Source organism: Talpa europaea (assembly GCF_964194135.1).
Source record: "Talpa europaea genome assembly, chromosome: 14".
NCBI classification, from domain to species: domain Eukaryota; kingdom Metazoa; phylum Chordata; class Mammalia; order Eulipotyphla; family Talpidae; genus Talpa; species Talpa europaea.
In genome coordinates, this window is record NC_140082.1 from 10,103,387 (window position 1) to 10,120,155 (window position 16,769).

The 16,769-nt window shown below is 48.0% G+C and overlaps 1 protein-coding gene across 1 annotated transcript in view; it reads right to left on the bottom strand.

Annotated features, from left to right (window-relative positions):
- KSR2 (kinase suppressor of ras 2) overlaps positions 1-16,475 on the bottom strand; it is a gene marked incomplete at both ends in the record, with an annotated part of 336,254 nt that extends 319,779 nt beyond the window's left edge. The window contains one exon of the mRNA XM_084253306.1: positions 16,296-16,475. Coding sequence (XP_084109432.1) covers positions 16,296-16,475 — 180 coding nt within the window. The remainder of the gene's footprint in view (positions 1-16,295) is intronic.
- Between the last annotated feature and the right edge of the window lie 294 nt (positions 16,476-16,769).

Genomic DNA, 16,769 nt, shown 5'->3' on the forward strand with positions numbered 1-16,769 from the left:
AAAGGCTCAAAATAAATGAAGCAAAAACTGTTGGGACTATCAGGAGAAATGGACAAATCCACATTATAGTAGGACATACTAACACTCCTCTGTGATCAATAAAACAACTGGAGAGAAAATCAGCAAGGACATAAAAGATCTAAACAGCACCATCAACCAACTGGATCTAACTGACATTTATATGGCATTCTCCCCAGTGCACAACCTTTCCAAGTGTAAATATTACATTCACGAAGAGTGGGCTTCCCTGATGGCTAGGGGTTAAGCCATCACCTCTAAGGCCTTAGAGTTCGATCCCCGGCCAGGGAGCTGACCCACATGCCACAGCAGACCTCTCCTGTCTCGCCCGCTGCTCCCCTCAGCAGTGCACTTCCATCAATCTGCCTGTTCTGCTCCCCACTCTGTCTCTGGTGAATCCTCTCACCCCTGCACCTCTGGCCTGTACCCCAGTTCTTCTACACATAATACACACACACACACACACATTCATCAGAGAGAACATAATCTGGGCCATAAGACAAATCTTAAACACTTTAAGAAAACTAAAACTACATTAATTGTGTTCATTGGCCATCACTGAAATAAATTAGACTAGACAATGATGACAATGGAACAAATACAATATAATAACAAAAAGATAACAGAAAATATCCACAACACTTTCAAACTAGACAGCACACTTCTAGAGAATACAGGCATGGAATAGGAAGCCTCAAGGACATTAGAAAATACTGTGAACTGAAAAGAAATGAAAATATAACATATCAAAATTTGTGGGATGCAGTTCTTGGTAGAAAATGTATGCCAATGTATACTAGAAAAGGAGAAAGGTCTCAGTAAGCCCCCACTTCAAGAAAACAGAAATGACGAGCAAAATAAACCCAGAGCAAACAGAAGAAATAATAGTAATAACAAAATGCATAAAATTGGAAAAAATAAATAAGGGGAAAATAAATGAAGCTAAACCCAATTCTTTGGAAAGAATTTAAAATTATAAACCTCTAGCCAGACTGACAAAATGAAAAAGAAAGACACAAAGTACTAATGTCAGGAACAAAAGGGGACATCACGGTGCATCCCACAGACACTACAAAGATAACAAGAAACTGAACGCATGTCATTTAAAAAATTTAGATAGGGCCTCCCTGGTGGTGCAGGTGGTTGAGCACCGCACTGTGAAGCTGTCTGCAGCCTCTGCAGTGTGGGTTTGATCCCGCCAGCTGGTGAGAATCCCACGTGGCGAAGCAGACCTCTCCTGTCTCGCCCGCTGCTCTCCCCAGCAGTGTATTTCGTCAGTCTGCCTGTTCTGCTCCCCACTCTGTCTCTGGTGAATCCTCTCACCCCTTGCACCTCTGGCCTGTACCCCGGTTCTTGTATAAATAAATAAATCTTTAAAAAAAATTTTAGATAAAGTGCACCAATTCCTTGAAAGACACCAACTACGAAAATTCACTCAAGAATAAATTCAGGGCCTCCCCAGTGGCGCAGCGGTTGAGCGCTGGGTTGCGAAGCTGCCTGCAGCCTCTGCAGCGCTGGTTCTATCCCCGGCTGCTCCCCTGCTCCCCGGCCACGGGAGGAGGGTCCCGCATGGCACACAGACCTCTCCTGCCGCCTGCTGCTCCCCTCAGCAGTGTACTTCGGTCCTTCTGCCTGCTCTGCTCCCCGCTCTGGCTCTGAGGAATCTCTCACCCTCCCGCGCTTCTGACTGTACCCAGTGCTTGTATGTATGTATGTATAAATAAACAAACAAATAAATAAATAAATAAATAAATCTTTAAAAAAAAAGAAGAAGAAATTCATAGAAATTGAATTTGTAGTTAAAAAGCTTCTGTAAAAAAAAACTTCAGGTTTAGATAGTTTCGCTGGTGAATTCTAACAGAATTTAAAGTACTTAAAGAAGAACTAACACCAAGTACATACAATCTCATCCAGAAAGTGGAAGTAGAGGAAACATTTTATGAGGCCAGAAAGTATTACCCTGATGTTGAAACTAGATAAAAACAGTACCAAAAAAGGAAACCACAAAACAATGTCCTTTAGGAACAGAGATGTACAAATCCTCAACATACTACTAATGAATCAAATCCAGCAACAATGTTAAGATAATAACACAGCAAGAAGTGTCTATCGCAGGAATGCAAGTCTGATTCAAAATTTAAAGATCAAACAGTGTAACCCTCCACGTGAATAATTTAAAGATAAACTCTACAGCCTTTGGTAAGATGCAGAAAAAGCACTTGTCAAAATTCAATATTTCACTATAAAAATCCTCAATAAGCCAGGAATAAAAAATTTCCTTAACCTTACAAAGACCATATTCACATCCACGCTAATATCATACTTAATGGTGGAAAAAGTGAATACTTCCCCCCTCCCAAGATTAGGAAAAAGGCACTATCTCCACCATAGCAGTGAAAGTTCTAGTCAGCAGAATAAGACAATAAAATAAATTAAATAAAAGATACAACTGTCCACATTCAGACAACATGGACTATATAGAAAATCCCATGGAATCAAGAGAAAAGCTCCAAAAGCTTCTGTGTTTGGTCAGGTCACAGGATACAATATCAACACAAATATCCTTCAATTGTGGATGGATAAGTAAAGTGCACACAGTAGAGAGGTACTTGGCAGTAAAAAGGGATGAAATATTGATATATATAACAACTTGGATTAACCTCAAAGGTAAAGTTTTCAGTGGGAGAAGCCAGTGTTAAAAGTTACATGCTATGTGATTTCATTTATATAACATCCTTGAAAAGAATGATGTCCACTACTACAGTGATGGAAGACACATCAGTGCCTGCCAGAAAATAGCAGCAGCGGGAGGGATTCTCTACCAAGGGGAAAGGCAAAAGAATTGTCCTGTATCCTAATTGTGGTTATGTATCTGAGCTCACAGAACTGTAGGGGCCACCCTGGTGTCCTAGGGGTTAAGTATCAATGCTATCACCTCTAAGGCTTGAGTTCGATCCCCGGCCAGGGAGCTGATCCACAAAGCACAGCAGACCTCTCCTGTCTCCCCACTGCTCCCCTCAGCAGTGTATCCATCTATTCTGTTCCCCACTCTGTCTCTGGTGAATTCTCTCACCCCCTGCACTTCTGACCTATACCCCAGTTCTTCTACGCAAAAGAAAAACCTCATAGAACTGTACAAACCTCCACTCCCCCAAAAAAGTCAAGATCCAAAAAGAATACATCATGTATGATTCCACTTATGTGCAGTTCTAAAACAGGCAAAACCAAGTTATGGTGGGGGAGATATAAAACAGAAAATTGGGTGATGGTGAGGGTTAAGTGCAACGATAGTAAATGTTCTAATCTTAGAAGTTTGGGTGACCTTAGTACACGCTTTTATCAGAACGCAGTGAATGTACACTTAGGATCTGTGTTTTCCATTGTATGGACTTTTTATATCAGAAACACATGAAATCTAATTGATGACACTTATGTTGAAGCATTTAGGGGGAGTCTGCAATTTACTTTGAATATATCAAAAAATAGATGAATTCATGGATGGAGAGAGATGGATGGGGTAGAGATGTGATAAAGCAAAATATTAATGGTAACAGGTGGTGGGTGTACAGTGTAGACTATCTGCAACTTTGCAGTATGTTTGAAATTTGTTAAATAAGGGGGAAAGCAAAACTATTTAGCTTCACTTCCAGTGCAGGTTACTGGGAAGAGTGTGAGAATGTTAAAGGAACGACCCACCAAGCAGACATTTCTGTCCAAGAACTTTCTTTGGAGCTGAGAGTAACTAACCCAGTCCTGCAGGTACTTTTACCAGACAGTGTAGATTTTAAGCATATTTGCTTTTTGGGTTTACCACAAAACACTGTTTCTCCAAGTAAGAGAAGGATTAAAATAAAAAAAAAAAAATGGCATCTAAACTTGCCCTGTGTCCTAACAAGAACTGAAGGTCCCCTGGGTGTCCCACAAATGCGCTCTTTACCTATTTGCCTCACTGCCTGTTCAGGCCATATCCCTGCCCAGGTGCCACCTGGTACCTCTGCAGACAGGCACATAGAAAAACCCTCCTCACTATTTCTGATTGGTGTGATACTCTGAGTAGGGAAATTCACCACTGCCGATAACCTCAGATTCTCAGCCAAGTTCAGGATGGAGATGGGTCAGGAGTCTGTGGTATGGTTACCTCTTATCTCCACCTCGAAGGTTCCAGATCTAGATGCAAACTCTTCTCAGTCAAAAGGAGATTATTTTCTCAACCACATCCTCTCCCATTTAGGGTATAAAATCAAAGGTAGAAATCATCAGGGAGCAGCTCTGACTCAAGAGATGGAGGATAATTCTAACCACTAGACTCACCCAAATCAAAGGCTGCCTTGTGAAAGGACTTGCACAGACTTCTGTCCAAAGAAGATACACACATGGCCAATAAGCTCATGAAAAAATGCTTAACATCTGTAGTCCTTACGGAAACATAAACCAAAGCCACAATGAGATACTAGTTCACACCCACTAGGATGGTTATGATGATGACAACAACAAAATGGAAAATAGCGAATGTTGGCAAGGAAGGATGTAGAGAAATTAGAACACTGATACATTGCTGGTGGCAATATAAAATGAAGCAGTCACTGTGGAAAACAGTATGGGAGATCCTAAAGAGATTTAGAATAGAAGTACCATATAAGCCAGCAATTCCATTCCTGGGGCTATACCAAAAAAAAAAAAAAAATGGAAGCAGACACTCAAGTAAATATTGTACATCAATGTTCATAACACCATTATGCACAATAACTAAATGATGGAAGCAACCCAAGCGTTCATCAACAGAAGAATGGAGAAGCAACATGTGGCATCCATGCAATGAAATATTATTCAGCCATCAAAAGGAACAAAGTACTTGTGCTACAATGTGACCCATCCTTAGAAAAATGCTAGGCGAGGCAAACTAGACGCAAAATTATAAATATTATAGGATCCCACTTATATGCATACCTAGAATAGTCAAATTCATAAAGACAGAAAGTTGAATAGAGATTACCCTGAAGCTGGAGAGAAAGTGTTACTGTTTAGCAGGCACGGAATTTGTCAACCGATGAAAAGAGATGGGCAGTGGGAATGGTTGTCCAACTTTGTTAATGGACTTATGTGACTGAACTGTACATTTAGAAATTGTTAAAATGGTAAATTTGGTTATTTTTCTATTCTTCCACAATAAAAAATGGATTTAAAAAGCTGCCAGGTGAGGTCATGTCCATCCTAAATAGCCAAGCCAAGGCTGGACAGTAGGCAAGAGGTGGACCTGGACAACCACATAAGGGACCTCCTCCTTCTTTGAGAGTCTATGCTTTCCAAGCACTTGGATATCACAGCTTCTGACTTTTCACCACTTAAGCTGAGGACACGCTCAGAAGCTGTAAGGACCAATAGGTACTTTGTTATCCAACCTAGACTAAAGCCTGCTAGGCACTGATGGGAAGTGAGTCATCTGTGGGCGAATTCAAAGATCCAGACCTGGCATGGGAATCCTGTTCACGTCTGTCACCTGCAGCACAGCAGGAGTGCCATTATGCCCCAGAAGGCTTCAGTGGCTTTCGTCTTCTCACACGTTGGGGGGTCAGTTAATATTCAATGAATAAATGAATGACACGCTCAAGCATGGCACCTCCCTGGATGGCTGAAATAGCCTACCTCCCCTGGCCAAAGGACAGGGAGCATGATAACCAATTACACCAGCGATCACAACTGCAAAACATCTACCATGTGCCGGGTACTCTGCAGTGCTCTTTAATGGATGAATCAACTCCCTGTAAAGTTATCCTGATTTTACGGGCAAAAACACAGAAGTTCAGAAAGGAGAGGTATTTTGTCCAGGTTGACCTCATACTGGACCCCAAGTAGTCCTACTTTGGAGCCCAGGTCCTCTCAACCACTAGGCTACAGCTTCAAGTACCCACCTGTAGGGTAAGGAAAAATGTCAGGCTTCTCTGTCCTCCCGCCATCAGGACAGATGATGGATCCTTGCGGTCCTGAACGCATGCCTGATGGCGGGCACCTGGAGTAGGGTGTGGGCCTAGGTCGATGGGATTCACCTGGGCTGAGACTGGGCTTTTAAGGGCGGCGTCACAGGGACGCCAGCAGAAGCCGAGAGCAGCAAAACGAATGGAAGGGCAGAGAAGGCCGGAGAGCCTAGAAAGAGTGAAGACTTGCTGGGAGGCCTCCCAGCCCCCCAGCACCCCTGCCTGCCGTGTACCTGGTAAATCCCAACAAAAGCCTGCAAAAGCCACAGAGGGCTCCAGGACTCTCTCCTCCGTTACCCCGTCTGCTGGGATCACAGAAAACCTGCTCCGTGTCCTGTCCTGCCCTTACAACTACCTGCCAGGGAGGCATTCCAAGGGCCACAGAAACTGAAGAAAACCCTTCACGCTGACTTTCACTCTCCTATTTGTCCATTTTCTCTTCTCACCTCTCAGGCTCTCCAACTTCCTTCCTGGCTGCCCTGCACCTCTCCTCTCTCTCTGCTCCTAATCACCTCCCCATCTCCCCGATATAGCGCAGCATGGAGGTGGGGGACCAGGAGGAGGGTTCAGTCCTGTAGGGTAAGGTAAAAATGACAGGCTTTCCTGCCCTCCCGCCATCAGGACAGATGATGGATCCTTGTGGTCCTGAATGCATGCCTGATGGCGGGCACCTGGAGTAGGGTGTGGGCCTAGGTAGATGGGATTCACCTGGGCTGAGACTGGGCTTTCAAGGGCGGCGTCATGGGGACGCCAGTAGAAGAAGCTGAGAGAGAAGGTCGGAGAGCCCAGAGTGAAGACCTGCTGGGGGCCCGGGAGGCCTGCCAGCCTCCCGGGCCCCCAGCGCCCCTGCCTGCCGTGTACCTGGTGAACCCCAATAAAAACCTGCAGAACCACTGAGGACTCTGACTCCTCCTGTCCCCGGTCTGCTAGATCAGAAAACCTGCTCTGTGGTCTTCCTGACCCTACAAGTCCCCACACTTGTGGCCTGGTGGGTGGGAGCCCAGAAAACGACTGTTGTGCAACCACCCCAGGCCAGGTGAGTTCACTTTTGGTCCGCGCAGATGAAAGAATTTGGAGCCCACAGTAGACTTTACAGGCCTTTAATGCTGTATCAGAGGACAGACCACAGGTGAGGAGGCAGCAACTGGGCCCCCAGCCTCAGAGTGACGCAGCACTGATGGCCAGAGCTGAGGAGCCCCTTCCAGGCCCCCTCCGCCCAGGTGTCCATCTGGACATAAGCGCACGCCCCAAGCTCTGGCTTCTTGGCCCTGGTGTCCGCGAGCCCCGCGCTCACGTCCCAAGCACCCTCCGCCACAAGGCGTTGTCACGCGTGGGCAACGCAAGCTGCCAGCGAGCGAGACCACAGGTGCCAATTAGAGAGGCTAGTGACGGTGGGGAAAAGCCTGATTAGCTCTGTTTTCCAGACTGTAGGGTGAGTGAATACAGGAGGCTTTTTGTGCCGCTAGCCTCCGTGGCTATCACCCGCGGCCTTGATCCTGTTCGTGCAGGAGCTTGGAGGCGTGGGCGCGGGGCACACGTGCCTGGCTGCAGACGCCTGGAACATGGGTGCGGGCATATGTAAGCATGCACACCTGAGCCTGGAGGCCAGGGCTAGGAGGGCGGCATCGCTCAGAGAAAGAAGCTACGGGGGGACAGGGGACCCCAGACGCAAGACCACAAGACAAGGCCAGGAGAGCCCAGAGAAAGAATCAAGATTCGTGGGGGGCTGGGAGGCTCCGCTGCCTGCCTGCCTCCAGGTCTCCCACCCGCCTGCCCAGTGCCGAGTTGCCCCTACACCTGCAATGACCCAATCCTGGGAAGGGGGTGCCACAGTTTTCTGCCTGCTGGAGGAGGAAGGCTACCGAGCTCCCTAGTGGAATCTACTCCAAAACCCAGAGGGGTAAGGAACCCTTCAGAAATGGCTTGGCCCCCGACTCAGGGTCACCCCCACCCCCACCCTTGTCTTCAAGAGAGCAAGGCAGAAGGAAGAGGGGGTCTGGCCGGCTGGCCATTTGGTATAGAAAACCAAGTCCTCTTTGCGCAGATGCTTCCCGACCAGGACAGCGAGGGTGGGATCCCAGCCTGAGGCAGCCTCCTCCGGCCCCCTGAGCTCTACATCATCAAATAACAGGCAAGCAAAAAAAATAAAACATCCGCCGGTGCTGAGGTAGGAAAATGGACCTGTTTCCACGCCACTGGGGAAGGGGAATTCAGCAAAACCTGGCAAAAGTCCTGCAACTTGGCATGGCCTTTGCTCTAGCAACGCCACTTCTAGAAAGGAGGAAAAGACGAGGATTACTCTGAGGCGCGAAGGCATTTACTAGCATTTTTATAATACCCATATCTGAAAACAGAATTTTGGTTAAGTGATGTATAACCAGTAACACTCTGCAGCCATTAAAAATAATATTTAATAATTTTGAAAAGATGTTCCTGACACATTAAGTGAACTTCCTGTCTCCAGCCTGGGAGAGCTCCAGGCTCACAACCCAACAGTCCACTTGACAAATGTAACATGTCCAAACAGGACTGGACTGTCAAGTCCAACCTACTCCGGCCCCAGTCTTGACATTTCAAATAATGGCACCACCATTCACTCAATTCTTAGCCCCAACACCCAGGAACAAGCCTCCATCTTTTATGTTCCTTCACCCCCCACATCCGATTCATGAGCACCACCCACGCACTTGACCTTCTGAATCCAGTCACCTCCCCAGCTCCCAACCATCACAGGAGCCAAAAGCACAGTCATTCCTGCCTTTGACTTCCCCGATAACCTCCCGTGCTTACCCACGACCGTCCATTTTCCCTGAAGCTATCAGAAGGGTCCTTGAGAAATATAAATCAGTCATATCCCCCACCAGCCCCATTCAAAGAAAATCCAGGTACCTATGCAAAAACCAACAAAACCAGGTACCTCTGCAAAGACCTCTGTGCAGAGCCTGCTTCTGGCTCCTACTGTGCCACCTTCCTTCCCCACCTACTCACTCGGCTCCAGCCACAGCCCTGTCCTTGCTGTCCTAACAGCACGTCAAACACATTCCTACCCAAGAGAAATCTCATCTACTGTTCCCTCTGCCTGGTGCATTCCCCAGAGTTTGATTCCTTAGGTCAGGAAAGACTCCTTAAGGGGCTGCTGCTGATCACCCCATGCCCCTCCATCTCTTTCCCAGGCTCTTGTTCTGTCATTTGCTGTGGTGCATTTACATGAGATTGTTCACTGGTCCGTGATGAACCATGTCTGCTGGAGTCCCCACCCTGGGGCAGCAGCCATATTGACTGGGCTTATCCACAAAACTTGCTTTGGTCAGTGGGACAACAGCAAAGGTGCAGGGGCAGACGCTTAGGAGGAGATGGCTCTGGGACTTGTTCTCTTAGAACATTATTGCTGCCCTATTTACAACAGCTAAGATATGGAAACAACCTAAATGCCCCAAAACAGATGACTGGATGGGCCTCCCTGGTGGCGCAGGCAGTTGAGCGCAGCACTGTGAAGCTCTCTGCAGCACAGGTTCGATCCTGGCTGGCCAGCGAGAATCCCACATGGCGAAACAGACCTCTTCTGCCTCGCCTGCTGCTCCCCTCAGCAGTGTATTTCGTCCGTCTGCCTGTTCTGTTCCCCGCTCTGTCTACGGTGAATCCTCTCACCCTCCCGCACATCTGGCCTGTACCCCTGTTCTTGTATAAAAATAAACAAATCTTTAAAAAAAAATCAGATGACTGGATCAAGATGTGGCATATATACACAGTGGAATACTACTCAGCAATCAAAAAAGACAAACTCATGCCATTCGCAGCAACATGGATAGAGCTGGAAGGGATCATGCTCAGTGAAATAAAAAATAATAAGAAGAAAAATATCGTATGACCTCACTTACAGGAGGAATATAGTGTACAAAAGAAAGACAAAACTTGTAGGCAACTATAGATCTGAGGCTTAAAGAGGGGAAGAAGAGGAAAAGGGATCAAAACAGGAGTTGGAAGAGCACAAGGGACCACAGTGACTGTTCCCAGGTGATGTGGTTGTGGGATATTTACAGGGACTACACCTGAGGGGAGAAATCAAACACTGTACAAAAATGAGCAGCAATGTCAAAAATTTTAAAAATTAACAAAGGAAAAAAACACAATTGCTGCCACTGTGTAAGAAATCCCCACTGTCCTGCTGGAGAGGCCATTGGAGGAGAACTGAAGTACCCCAGAAAACCACCAGCCATGAGAACAAGGCAACCTTGGGTCACCCGGCCCCAATCGAGCCATAGGATGACCACCCACACAAGTGACCCAGGCAAGATCAGCAGAACCATCCAGCCCTAACTGGAGACTCGTGTGCAAATAAACGAGTGGTGTTTCAAGTCACTAAGTTTGGGGCCGCTTGCTCTGTAGTAACAGACAGCAGAGATGATAGCTTCTCTTTAGTAGTAGCTGAGACAACTAGGCAGTGAGCAAACTCTTCTTCCTAGGCCATTTCCCCTCCTTCTAGAACTGAAGAGGCACTCTCAGGGGTGAGGTTTTTGAGGGGCTTTGTCTTCTCCACTTTTCTGCTTTCTGCAGACAATGCAAACAATGCCAGTGGTGCAGAACGGAAGAGGCCTGGAGCTTGAGGGAATGGCAGACCCACCATGAATACACATGGTGTATTCAAGTCACATGGACTGAACAAGAAGAGGACTTGTGCTATTTCACAGCTATTTCATACCTACAGATGTGTTCCTCACAGTCTATCATAATTGATACAGCCAGAATTCTCTGTCCACTTGTCTGTCTGCCCCACCCACTCTGACATTCATATTTAAATGCAGGCACCATGAGAGCAGGGGCCTCACCTGCCTGTGCATCTGAAACAGTGTTGAGCACACAATGGGTTCTCACTAACTGTTCACACCTGTCATAAGCTAACTATGGCCACAAATGCTTTGCTGTTCCTCCCATCAGGAGCCAGAGTCTATTTCTGCATCATCTAAATCCAAGCTGGCGACAAGACTTAGGTCAACTCATAAAATGCAATGGCAGTGACCCGGGTGACTTCCAAATCTCACGACACCTTACAACTTTGCTCCTGAATACTGGGGGCACGTAAGAAACCCAAGGCATCCCGCTGGCGAGAGACTTGACCGTTGGCCACCAGCCCAACCGCCAGCTGAATGTGGCCACATGACGGAGCCCAGGCAAGACCAGCAGGAGAACCGCCCAGTCAACCCCAACTCACAGAATCATGGAAAGTCTAGAGTCTGAAGTCTAAGGCTTCCCAAATATAAACTCTGAGCAAGGTTTGCTACACAGCAATCAAAAACTGAGGCCGAACATAGGAAGATCCGGTCATTGATAGGTACACGGCAATGATGTCTTTGCTAGTTAAGGACATTCTGTACTCATCCACTCCTCGTAATTTCCCTCTCCCTGTAATTTAGCTGAAACAGAGCCCAGCTCTGAACACCTGCCCCCGCCAGTCCTGGTGTCACTTCCTCACCTTTCCAACGGTTTCTGGGCCTCCAGGGTCTTTCCCATTCCAGCCACCAGATAGCTCAGCAAGCTGCAGCCCCCAGGCCAAATCTGACCCACCCCCTGTTTTTGTAAGGCCTGAAGTCTAAGAATAGCTTTTACATTTTAAATATCAAAGAAAAAAATCAAAGAGAAAATATTTTACAACACGTGAAAATAAGATCAATTTCACTACTCGGGATCCATAAATAAAGTTTTGCTGGAAAATGAATCGTCCATGGCGGCTGCATGCCACATCAGGAGTCAAATGGTCGTGATGGAAACCGTGTGGCCCACAAAGCTTAAACTACTTACTGTCTGTCCCTTTACAGAAAAGTCTGCTGGGCCCTGCCGCAGGCTGCCTTCAGACAAAACCTCTAAACAGCTTTGAATTCACTCTAAAGCCTCTGAAGACTTCTAGCTCCTCCACCAAAGGAATGAAACTTCGTTGGTCTGACTCCCAACAGGCCAGTCCTAAGTCAGGTCCAGGAGTCAGTGGCCCAAATCCGTTTCCTAAGACACTCTTATCAGTTCTCTCCATTCTGGGCAAACCAGAGTCTCAGCTGGCCCAGGGAGGCACGAAAACACTTTCACCAGGTGACCTGTTCCCGTGCGTGAGCTCTCCCCACCTGCTGTAATGGAAACCTCTCCCATCCTTCATTCCCTTTGGGGCCCCAGCTCTGGACCACCATACCCCGCCCCCCTGCACTGCTCTGCCAGCTGTTTCCCTGGTGCATTCAACCAAACATCAATCTCAAGCGATCTCCCTGGGAAAAGGAAACACGGTAAACTCTCCCGTCTCTTGGAGTCCCAATGCAGAGTGGCACACAGAAAGGCTCTGAGAAGTCCTGCAGAAGAGAGGCCACCTTTGCGGACCTCAATCTTTCCCAAACATATTCCCCAAGTCTTCCCAAACCACCTTTTCTGCAGAATACCTGTTGCCCACCAGCATCTAGTTCACTGCCTGGGTTCCAGCCTTTGTTGAAAGAATGAGAAGTTAACAGCCCACAGAACTAGGGTTGCACAGAACCTCCCTAGGAAAGGTTGCTCAAACTTGCTCTTCGCTCACTCTGATCCACGCCGTCCCCTTCCATGTGGTCTGTTCCACACCAGGTAATGCCAGTCGTCATCAGCCGAGCTTTGTTTATTTAGCACCTGCAGGGATGTTGCAAGAGGCAGCACCAGACCCTTGGAAAGGTCATCTCTTCTAATTCTCACAAGCATCTCTGAGCTAGGTGATGTTATGCTGTGCCTGCCATTTTGCCAGACATGCACCTGTGGGTCAGACATCTAAATCACTAGCCTAAGACAGACAGAGAGTACACCAATAAACCTAAGATTCAAAATGACATTGGTCTAACTCTAAAGCTCATGATCTTTCTTCTCCATCCAAGGATCTCTGATAACATACTGTCAGCGAGGCTGCTGGCTGTCCACTCAGATGCCTTCGTGTCTCCCAAGTTGGCAGAACGCTGATTGTGTAGGGAGTGGCACCAGGTCAGCCCTGAGAATGGATCATGACTTGTGCAAGCTTTCACCTCCCAGCCTTGCAGGTAGGACCAGTGATTTGATTGGGTTCCGGCCAAGATGACATAAGTAAACATCACCTATGGTGTAGGGAGGAGGAGGCGTCCCGGGCAGTCAAACAAATCTATGGACCCCGTATCCCTTCACACTCTCTCGGTCCCTCTCCTCACTGCCTTGACCCAGTGTGTGATGGCTCAAGTTTCAGGAACCACCTGACAACCCTAAGGAAAAGGGCGTGAGAATTCATAAAGACCTCACCCCTGATATTCTTAACCTATAGAACCAACCTCTAAATTTTTCTAACATGAGAAAAAGAAATTACTATTTGCTTAACCGCTGTAATTGGATTTTCCATTTCATGCAGTTGAACATATTCCTAACGGACCCACGTGCTGTCCCCATATTATGTTTGGATTTTATCATTATTTCACATACGCCGGTCTCCCTCGCTATCTAAAACCAGAATGTTCCTATGAAACCTTTCCTAAGTCAAAATGGCATAAAGCAAAGAAGCAACTGCGATTAATTTGTATTTTTTGAGCATTCCCAGACCTCAAAATAACCTACTAAATCATACCAAAGAACACGCAAAACCTAAAATAACACTCACATATAGCACACGCAGGAAGGCTATGATAAATACACAGCCTGTATAAAGTCGTTCCCAGCTTGGCGGGTCTCTGGTGCTGGTTGGGGGGGCTGCGTCCCCTAGAACAGCAGCTGCAAAATAAAAGCTGAACACGATTTGTGCTTTTCCCCTTTCGTGGCAGATAAGCAGAAATCCTCTTCTGATTTCCTGCCTAGTTCATAAATTTCCTAGGTGTTTCATAAAGACAAGTGGTATAGCTCAAACTTTCCAAAAAGTGAAGGAAACCTGCCTATTATTTGCCTGTCTCCCTAACCAGGGGATGCTTTCAAAGGAGGCTCCGTTCAGCTTACTCCTTTCTTTACTGTTTGTGAGAGCTATCACCAGCGATTGTCTTCATAGATTAGCACAGAAAGTGTCAACATGAACACACGCATCAGAAACACCCCGTACTGCTTGTCAAATGCAGATTCCTGGGCCCCTGCCAATTCCAATTGAAATAGAATCTCTGAAGTCAGAGATGAGAATGTGCATTTCTAAAAAGTTCCCCTGAGTGGTTTTAACATGCAAAATTTAACAACTGTTGGGATTAACAAAAAAGGAAAACCCTGTGGAGGCAAAGCCTTCCTGAAGTTTGGCAGGTCTTGGCTGGACCCCAAGTCACCAGGGCCTCCCCAGTGGCCCCATGCTACCCCAGAGATCTGGAAAACCTTAATTGGCAAAATCACTGGAAGCCCTTCCCTGGACAATATGGATAAAGAGGTTGGTATGCTCTGTGACATATTGGGACTAGAAAACTAACAGATGCAACCACAGTAACAGCAACCTCCCACCTTACCAATGCCTCCAGCCCCCAGTTTAAAGAGAAAACCACTCTGCAGAAAAGCAGCAACAGAGATCCAGGTCCCGCAGTCTCAGCCGCCATTGTCCAGGGAGTTAGCAGAGGACGGGGCAAGTTGAAAAGAGGACAAGAAAATTGGGGAAACTTTCCCAGCAGTGCACAGACTACCACTTGGGACTCCTGACTCTGAGGAACAGGAGACCTCAGGTGGCCCTTCTGGGCTGTTTGCATATTTTCTGCACGCAGTTCTGAACAGAATCTTATCTTGGGCTCTGCTCAGACACACACAAGGCTGGGCCAGGGCATCCCACACTTTTCCTCCCAGCAGAGAGTCCTCGCCTCGACTGTGAGTCTCAGAGCGCAGAGAAAGAAAACATCCGTGCTCCCTGCAGAATTCCCACTCCTCTGACAGCACCCCCCCGCCCCCCGTCATCTTATGTCACTGAGGCTCATTTTCCCAGCGGCCAGTGCACACAGGCATGCATTCTAGGGTAGCCCAGTGCATGTTAACACACACGAACTCCACTTTCAATCTGCTGACCTCCCTGCCTGGAGGTAGAGGCTGGACAGTGAATCAGAGAGAGGTGCTCATCCAGGCTGGGAGCGGGCAGGAGGGCTTAAAAGACCGGGTCAGGGCTTAAGAGGTCAGGCCTTGGACACTCATGGGCTGGAAAGAGTGACCACTGCCGCCCCCCCCCCGAGCCCCGTCTCGCACAGGCCCGCTCCAGCATGGGAGCAACCCCTTTCCTGCCTCCCAGCTCCACGGCCACCTCCCTCCGCAAATGCCAGCTCATGGGAGTTCCCGAATTGAATCAAGCCCAGGGTACAACGGGGCAGGGTGGCAGGAGGGAGGAGAGGCGAGCCCTTCGGGAGCTTCCATCAGCGTGGACGCCCAGGGGTTACGTGGATGCGGGCATTTCCGAGGGCTCCTGGGCCCATCCTCCTTTGCCCAGATGCCTTCAAAAGAAACCGTCTCTGCCATCTTCTTGGAGAGTAACTTTGCCTCCATCCCACCCCCCTACAAAACTGCTTCAAACTCCCCCTCAAGTTCTGCAGGAGAGAATATTACAACACACCAAAGATAACTCCTCCTCCAGACCCCTTTCCTCACAGTACAGATCAGAGTATTTCCCACACCACCTGTGTGTGCTGATCCAGGCATATTTCTGAAAAATCTTTTTGCATGGGTTAGGCCTGCATCAGCTCCCTGCATCAAAATGACTGGCTTGGAAAGCGGTAGTTCCATGGGATTGTTTTTTCATGCATCTTGCCTCCTGACAGGTATATCACTGGGAAAAAAAAAAAAAATTCCAAGGAGCGAAGGGGGTTGGGGGTGCCGGGAAGGAGGCCAAGAGAAGAGGTCTATATTTATAGGCAGCCCCATTCTGCAAGCAAATAAATGCCACCTTTTGACCACCTGCAGAATGCGCAAGGTCACGTGGGTTCTCTGCAGCGCCTTAATGTCTTACCCAGCACACAAGACCCCGTGGCATATAAACAAATCCACAAGCGGAAAAGAGAGAGAGAGAGAGAGAGAGAGAGAGAGAGAGAGAGAGAGAGAGAGAGAGAGAGAGAGAACTCCCTCCTCGGAGGGGAAGCAAATGGTACTAAGAGCCGCCAGAATAATAATAAATAGAGAATAACAATGATCACTACTACCACCACCACCAGCCAAGCGCAGACACCACCAGGATAGGACCGGGACCTCCAGGGCGGGTTTTGCAAGAAGATAAATCACCAAAAAATCCACATCGTGCAACCCTCGGACCCCCCCACCCCCCAGCCCCCAGCAAACAGAAGCGGTGGAAGGGGGTGGTGGGGAGCAAGGAGAGGGAAGGTGGATTTGCTCCGATCCGTAGGCAACACCTACCTCCAAGGTCCGGATTTCTTTTTGTGTGAGGTCGTTGGAGGTAGCGCATTTGGTCCTAAGCCCTTCCAGGTTGGAGATGCTCAGGTCTATCATGTTTTGGACCAATTCGCACTGCTGTAAGGCTTTTTGCAAACTCAGAGGCTGCTGCTCCTCGCTTTTCGTCATGTTTTCCTCATCCATCGCTTGCTCTGCAAGCCCCTTCCCTCCTCCTCCTCCCAGAGAGAGAAAAAAGGGGGGCGAGCCGAGGTAGAGCTCCCCCGCGCCTCTCCGACCACCGCGACTTCTCGACACCGTCTTAGGGAGAGGGAACCCACATCTCACACGGGGCTGAGGGGGTGGGGCGGGAGGAGGGGGCGAGAGCCAAAATTTATTATTTTATTTTGGGGTGTCAAGCGGGCTCCATCAGAATGTCTCCTCTGGCGGAGGCTCCGGTCCTGGGGAGGAGAGAGGCTGTTTCTCAGAAGCGAACCAGGT